This window comes from Sus scrofa, chromosome 2, assembly GCF_054392235.1.
Source record: "Sus scrofa isolate SSC_HxYL_T2T_F1_AM1 chromosome 2, Sscrofa_HxYL_maternal_Yorkshire_Landrace_v2.0, whole genome shotgun sequence".
In the NCBI taxonomy this organism is placed as follows: Eukaryota; Metazoa; Chordata; class Mammalia; order Artiodactyla; family Suidae; genus Sus; species Sus scrofa.
Window position 1 is genome coordinate 77,810,774 of NC_139384.1, and position 8,026 is coordinate 77,818,799.

The following is an 8,026-nucleotide window of genomic DNA, read 5'->3' on the forward strand; positions in this document are numbered from 1 at the left end:
TCCAAGTCCATGAGTTTCTTTTCTGTGGAAAGGTCCATTTTTACCTTATATTAGATTCCAGATATAAGGGATATCATATGGTATTTGTCTTTCTCTTTTTGACTTAGTTCACTCAGGATGAGAGTCTCTAGTTCCATCCATGTCACTGCAAATGGCATTATTTTGTTCCTTTTTATGAATGAGTAGTATTCCATTGTATATATATATACCACATCTTCCTAATCCAATTGTCTGTTAATGGACATTTGGGTTGTTCCCATATCTTGGCTATTGTGAATAGTGCTGCAATGAACACGTGGGTGCATGTGTCTTTTTAGAGGAAAGTTTTGTCTGGATATCTGCCCAAGAGTGGGATTGCTGGGTCATATGGTAGTTTTATGCATATATTTCTAAAGTACCTCCATGCAGTTCTTTATAGTGGCTGTACCAGCTTACATTCCCACCAACAGTGCAGGAGCATTCCCTTTTCTCCACACCCCCTCCAGCATTTGCTATTTGCAGATTAATTAGTGATGGCCATTCTGACTGGTGTGAGGTGGTATCTTGTGGTAGTTTTGATTTGCATTTCTCTAAGAATCAGGGATGTTGAGCATTTTTTCCATTTGCTTGTTGGCCATCTGTAGATCTCTTCCTTGGAGAAAGGTCTGTTCAGGTCTTTTGCCCACCTTTCAATTGGGTTGTTGGCTTTTTTGCTGTTGAGTTATATAAGTTACTTGTATATTCTAGAGATTAAGCCCTTGTCCATTGCATCATTGGAAACTATTTTCTCCCATTCTGTAAGTTGTCTTTTTGTTTTCTTTTTGGTTTTCTTTGCTGTGCAAAACCTTGTCAGTTTGATTAGGTCCCACTGGTTTATTTTTGCTTTTATTTCTGTTGCTTTGGGAGACTGACCTGAGAAAACATTTGTAAGGTTGATGTCAGAGAATGTTTTGCCTATGTTCTCTTCCAGGAGTTTGATGGTGTCTCATCTTATATTTAAGTCTTCAAGCCATTTTGAGTTTATTTAGGTGCATGGTGTGAGGGTGTGTTCTAGTTTCACTGATTTGCATGTAGCTGTCCATGTTTCCCAGCAATGCTTGCTGAATAGACTGTCTTTTTTCTCATTTTATGTTCTGGCCTCCATTGTCAAAGCTTAATTGACCATAGGTGTCAGCATTTATTTCTAGGTTCCCTATTCTGTTCCATTGGTCTGTCTGTCTGTTTTGGTACCAGGACCACACTGTCTTGATGACTGTGGCTTTGTAATATTGCCTGAAGTCTGGGAGAGTTATCCCTCCTGCTTGGTTTTTGTTCCTCAAAATTGTTATGGCAATTCTTGGTCTTTTGTGGTTCCATATACATTTTTGGACTGTTTGTTCTAGTTCTGTGAAAAATGGCCTGGGTAATTTGATGGGGATTTCATTGAATCTGTAGATTGCTTTGGGTAGTATGGCCATTTTTACAATATTAATTTTTCCAACCCAGGAGCATGGAATATCTTTCCATCTCTTTACATCTTCTTTAATTTCCCTGATTCATGTTTTATACTTCTCGACATATAGTTCCTTTGCCTCCTTGTATTTGATTTTTGGGGGTGCAATTTTATTTTATTTTATTTTTTATTTTTCAATTTTTTTGGTCTTTTTGGCATTTCTTGGGCCGCTCCTGTGGCATATGGAGGTTCCCAGGCTAGGGGGCTAATCAGGGCTGTAAGCCCAGCCTACACCAGAGCCACAGCAACTCGGGATCCAAGCCGCATCTGTAACCTACACCACAGCTCATGGAAATGCCGGATCCTCACCCCACTGAGCAAGGCCAGGGATCTAATCTGCAACCTCATGGTTCCTAGTCAGATTCGTTAACCACTGAGCCACGACAGGAACTCCCATGGGGGTGCAATTTTAAAAGGTATTGTATTTCTGTATTTCTTTTCTAATATTTCATTGTTAGTATACAGAAATTTTACAGTGTACTAATATTTTAAACTGCTTTTATACTCCAAAAAATATTCATGTACATGGCTTAATATCTTCTCCTTCAGGATTTAAAAAAATATTTGTGTATAGTTAACTTACAATGTACAAACTTTAATCACCTATGTAATGTGATAAATCTATGTAATGTGATAAAATGGTTAAACAATCATAGATGTCTTTGTTCTAAAGGTAAGATTTAGATTCTCTGAACAAATGGGGAAAAAAAGGAAAATACAGAAGATATTTTTTAACAAGAAGGGGGAGCAATGATTATTTTGCAGTGAGGGGAACGAAAGGGCTCATGACTTAGTTTGGGTAATTTACAAGGAAAGTGAGAAGAGTGTACTGATGGACTATACATAATCCTGGAGTGACTGATTTAAGTGTTAAATCCAAAATAATCTCCCAAATTCATTAGAGTTATACTGAGAGTAACAGTTGTGTAAACAAATGACAAAGAGCTATATGGGTCCATACACAACATGTAACTTCAGATTCAAAGCTTCTTGTGCATATTTGACTTCGCTATATTTTCTTGTCCTATGAACCAAAAGAATAAGACAGATATTGACATCAGGCTATTCTTCCAATAATCCTCCACAAGGCATTCTTGATATCTTTGTTCCTCAGGCTGTAGATGAAGGGGTTTAACATGGGGGTGACCATGGTGTACATCACTGAGGCCACCGAACCCTTTTGGGGGGAAGGGGAGACAGCTGAACTGAGGTACACCCCAAGACCTGTTCCATAAAATAAACAAACAACTGACAGGTGAGAGCCACAGATAGAAAAAACTTTGTACTTCCCACCTGTTGATGGGATTCTCAGAATGGAGGAAACAATTTGAGTATAAGAATAAAGGATCCCTGAGACAGGAATCCCACCAAAAATGGCACCAGTAAAATAAATTAATATGTTATCAATGGAGGTGTCCGAACACGCAAGATGGAGAAGTTGAGGAGCATCACAAAAGAAATTAGGGATTTTCACATTTGTGCAGAAGGTAAGCTGTGAAATCATCAAGAAGTGAATCTGGGAGTCCAAAAAGCTGATGAAAAATGACACCAGAACCAACAAGCCGCAGACACGGGGCTTTATGATGACCAGGTAGTGCAGGGGGTAACAAATGGCCACTAACCTGTCATAGGCCATCACGGCCAGGAGTAGACTGTCCAAACAGCCAAAGAGGGAAAAAAAGGACACCTGAGTTAGGCAGCCTGCATAAGTGATGGATTTGCTGTGTGCTTGGATATTCACCAGCGTCTTGGGGACTGTGGTGGTAATAAAACCAATGTCAGCCAAAGACAGATTGGAAAGGAAGAAGTACATGGGGGTGTGGAGGTGGGAATCAGAACTGACAGCCAGGATGATGAGCATGTTTCCAAGTATGGCAACCAGGTACATGCAGAGGAAGAGCCCAAGTATGAAGGGCTGAAGTTCTGGATCATCTGAGAGTCCCATGAGGAGGAATTCTGAGACATGTGTAAGATTCTGTAGTTCCATGTAGAAGAGACACCTGTTGAAGAAGAAGAGATAGTTGGAGTTCTCTTGCAGTGCAGTGGGTTAAGGATCTTGCATTGTCTCTCTGGTATATTGGGCGACTATTATGCCACAGATTCGATCCCTAGCCCAGGAAATTCCACATGTTACAGGTGCAGCCAAAAACAAAAACAAAAAACAGACAAAACAAAAAAAGAAAACACCATAGAGAGAGACAGTTGGAGTAAACAGAACAATACACCCATATAGGTGTGATCACATTTTCGATTCACGTGATTCGCAAGTAAAATATTCACACTTGAGGACCATATACCTCAGTACCTTCATCAAAATTTCTATTTGAGTTCTTAAAACAATTTCCTTCTTCATGTCTGGGTTCTTCACCTGTTTCTGTACACAATCACATTAGAGATGTTAGGCTGAAGAATGTTATAGAAGCAAGGACTTTTTGAGATATATCTGAACACAGTAAAATATTGGTCCCATTTAAAATAAAGTAGAATGAATATCCTCTTTAAGAAAAAAAATTATGGAGTTCCTGTCGTGGCTCAGTGGTTAACGAATCCAACTAGGAACCATGAGGTTGCAGGTTTGACCCCTGACCTTGTTCAGTGGGTTAAGCATCCGGCATTGCCATGAGCTGTGGTGTAGGTCACAGACATGGGTCGGATCCTGCATTGCTGTGGCTGTGGCGCAGGCCAGTGGCTACTGCTCTGACTAGACCCCTAGCCTGGGAGCTCCATGTGCCACAGGAGTGGCCCTAGAAAAGGCAAAAAAGACAAAAAAACTTATTCTAATTCAATGACACTATGAAGCACTCAAAAGTATTTAGAATGGATAAGCAAAAAGGTCATTCTGTGTAGCACAGGGAACTTTATCCTGTCTTTGGGATAGACCATGATGGCAGACAATATGAGAAAAAGAATGAAATAATGCCATTTGCAGCAACATGGATGGAACTAGAGACTCTCATACTGAGTGAAGTAAGTCAGAAAGAGAATGACAAGTACCATATGATATCCCTTATATCTGGAATCTAATATATGACACAAAGGAAACTTTCCACAGAAAAGAAAATCATGGACTTGGAGAATAGACTTGTTGTTGCCACGGGGGAGGGGGGAGGGAGTGAGATGGACAGGGTGCTTGGGATTAATAGATGCAGACTATTGCCTTTGGAGGGGATTAGCAATGACATCCTGCTGTCTAGCACTGGAAACTATGTCTGGTCACTTATGATGGAGCATAATAATGGGAGAAAAAATGTGTACATGTATGTGTGACTGGGTCACTTTGCTGTACAGTAGAAAATTGACAGAACACTGTAAACCAGTTATAATGGAAAAAATAAAATTCATTATATAAAAAAGAAAAGTTTTGGGTATAAATAAAATAAAAGTTTTGGGTATAAACCTAATGAAACATTGATGAAAGACATCAAAGAAGATCTAAATGAATGGAGAGATACACTGTGTTCATGGGAAAAAAAGAAAAAAAAAGAATATATGTATATTATAACTGGGCCACTATAGGCTGTACAGAAGAAATTGACTTGACACTGTAAAGTAAGTAAACCCTAATAAAATAAATTTAATAAAGTGGAAAAAATTAATAAATTTTAAAAAACAAAGTACTTAATCTTATACAAATTCTCTTGATTTGGAGTTTAACACTCAGGGAGCTACAACTACATTAATGATCCTAAATTAAAATCAAGCAGTCATACTCTGGTTGTATTTTTATACGGCAATGATTTTCATGTTTATTTTTCATAATTTGGTTATGATGTCCATCTTTTATGGAGATCAGTTTTCACTTAAATGTGTAGGCCATCTGGTCAAACTATTAAAATATAACTCAAATATATAAATATTTGTTCTTGCTGGACTTTACATTCTGATAACTATGTTTTTGTTAAATGCACAAAATCATGCATCACTGAAGGTGGTATTAATTTACAGTGCACCAGTGATGAAGGAATAATTAAATTTTAATGAATATTCTGCACCTATTTTTCATTTTTTCATGTTTTTCTATTAATCTGTACTATTTCAGGGAAATGCCTGAAGTTGAGTTTGCTTTTTGCTATTTTTGCTTGTAGAGACTTGATAAAAATTCTTAAATATATCTATAATCCTAAAATTTCATGAACGGTTGATTTCCCATCAAATCCAACCTTATGTACAGTTAAGAAATTTATAATCAAATCCAGGCCTGAAACCTGAAGTTAAAAAATTTATGCCAGTTTAAGTGTTTCTTAAGTCAATCCTTCATTATTGGATTTCTCCTACATTTAGGTCCCTGACGCCAATCAGGTATTCATTTCTCCTTGCGGGTCGAAACATGATTTATTTGGGGAAATGTGCAAATGGGAAAAGAACAGAAAAAATGTTATAAACATGTGATTATATTATTGAATCAACCTTACAGGAAATCTGGCCCTTTGAGTTGAATCATTTGCAAAGTTTTTCTCCCATTCTGTGGATGGTCTTTTCTTTGTTTTAATGATTTCTTTTGCTGTGCAAAAGTTTTAGAGTTTAACTAGGTCCTGTTAGTTAATTTTGTTTTTTATTGCCATTATTCTAGGAGGTGGATCAAAAAAGATGTTGCCATGATTTATATCAAAGAGCATTCTGCCTATATTTCACTCAAGTGTTTTTATAGTATCTTGCCTTACATTTAGGTCATTAGTCCATTTTGACTTTTTTTTTTTTGGTATGGTGTTAGAGTATTCTAATGTCATTCTTTTACATGGAGCTGTCCAGTTTTCCAAGAACTACTTACTGAAGAGAATATCTTTCCTCCTCTATGCTATTGTTTCCTTTCTCATAGATTAGTTGACCATAGGTGTTTGGGTTCATTTCTGGGCTTTCTATCCTGTTTCATTGACCTATGTTTTTTTTTTGTTTGTTTGTTTGTTTTTGTGCCAGTACCATATTATTTTGGCAACTCTAGTTTTGTAGTATAGTCTGAAGTCAAGGAGCCTGATTCTTCCATTTCTGTTTTTCTTTTTCAATACACTTTGGCTCCTCAGGGTCTTTTGTATTTCCATACAAGTTTTAAAATGTTTTGTTCTCATTCTGTGAAGAATGTCATTAGTAGTTTGATAGGGGTTGCACTGAATCTATAGATTGCCTTGGTCATTTTGTCAACATTGAATCTTCCAATCTAAGATCATGGTATATCTTTCCATCTGTTTCTGTTTTATTCCTAGGTATTTTATTCTTTTGGATGCAATGGCAAATGCAATATATTTCTGGTATTAATTTTGTATCCTGCAACTGTACCGAATTCATTGATGAGCTCTAACAGTTTTCTGGTAGTGTAGTGTGTAATCTCCAAAATACACAAACACTTTAGACAACTCAACAACAACCACACACACACACAAACACAAAAATAATCCAATCAAAAATGGGCAGAAGATCTAAATAGACATTTATCCAAAGAAGACATACAGATGGTCAGTAGACACAACATTCATGTTGAGAATGAAAAATGTTCAGGGGAGTTCCCATCGTGGGTCAGCAGAAATGAATCCAACTAGGAACCCTGAGATTGTGGGTTCAATCCCTGGCCTCACTCAGTGGGTTAAGGACCTGGCATTGCCATGAGCTGTGGTGTAGGTTGAAGGTGCAGCTCAGATCTGGCGATGCTGTGGCTGTGGTGTAGGCTGGCAGCTATAGTTCCAATTAGACCCCTAGCCTGGGAACCTCCATATGGCACAGGTGCAACCCTAAAAAGCAAAACAAACAAACAAACAAAAGGAAAAAAGAAAAAAAAGTTCAGCATTACCAATTGTTAGAGAAATGCAATTCAAAACTACAATGAGGTACCACTTTCCACTTGTCAGAATGGCCACAAATGTAAAAATAACAAATGTTGGATATATGTGTATGACTGGGTTACATTGCTGTACAGTAGAAATTTACGGAACACTGTAAATCAGCTATAACGGAAAAAGAATCATAAAAAAAGGAGTTCCCATTGTGGTGCAGAGGAAACGAATCTGACTATGAACCATGTGGTTGTGGGTTCGATCCCTGGCCTTGCTCAGTGGGTTAAGGATCCAGCATTGCTGTGAGCTGTGGTGTATGTTGCAGATGTGGCTCGGATCCTGCACTGCTGTGGCTCTGGTGTAGGCTGGCAGCTACAGCTCTGATTAGACTCCTAGCCTGGGAACCTCCATATGCTGCCAATGTGGCCCTAAAAAGACAAAAAAAAAAGTCAAAGATGGTTTGCAAAATGGGAATTGTCCTTCACTATTAGTGGGAATGCAAATTGGTATAACCACTAAGGAAAACTGTATGAGGGTTCCTTAGAGAACTAAATATACAGCTACCATATTACCTAGAAATCCCACTCCTGGACATATATCTGGACAAATTTATGATTCAAAAGACACATGCACCTCTATATTCATTGAAGTGCTATTCACAATAACCAAGGGATGGAGAAACAATCTAAGTGTCCATCGAAGAAAAAATGGATTGAGAAGATGTGTTACATATATACTACAAAGTACTACTCATCAATTAATAAAAAACAACGTTGATGTAACTAAAGATTCA

The 8,026-nt window shown here is 37.8% G+C and overlaps 1 protein-coding gene across 1 annotated transcript; it reads right to left on the reverse strand.

Moving 5' to 3' along the window:
* Positions 1 to 2,528: 2,528 nt before the first annotated feature.
* LOC110259017 (olfactory receptor 7E24-like) lies at positions 2,529 to 3,482 on the reverse strand. The gene has a single exon (XM_021082313.2). It carries the CDS (start codon positions 3,456 to 3,458, stop codon positions 2,529 to 2,531), a length of 930 nt encoding a protein of 309 aa, XP_020937972.1. The 5' UTR covers positions 3,459 to 3,482.
* Positions 3,483 to 8,026: the final 4,544 nt, after the last annotated feature.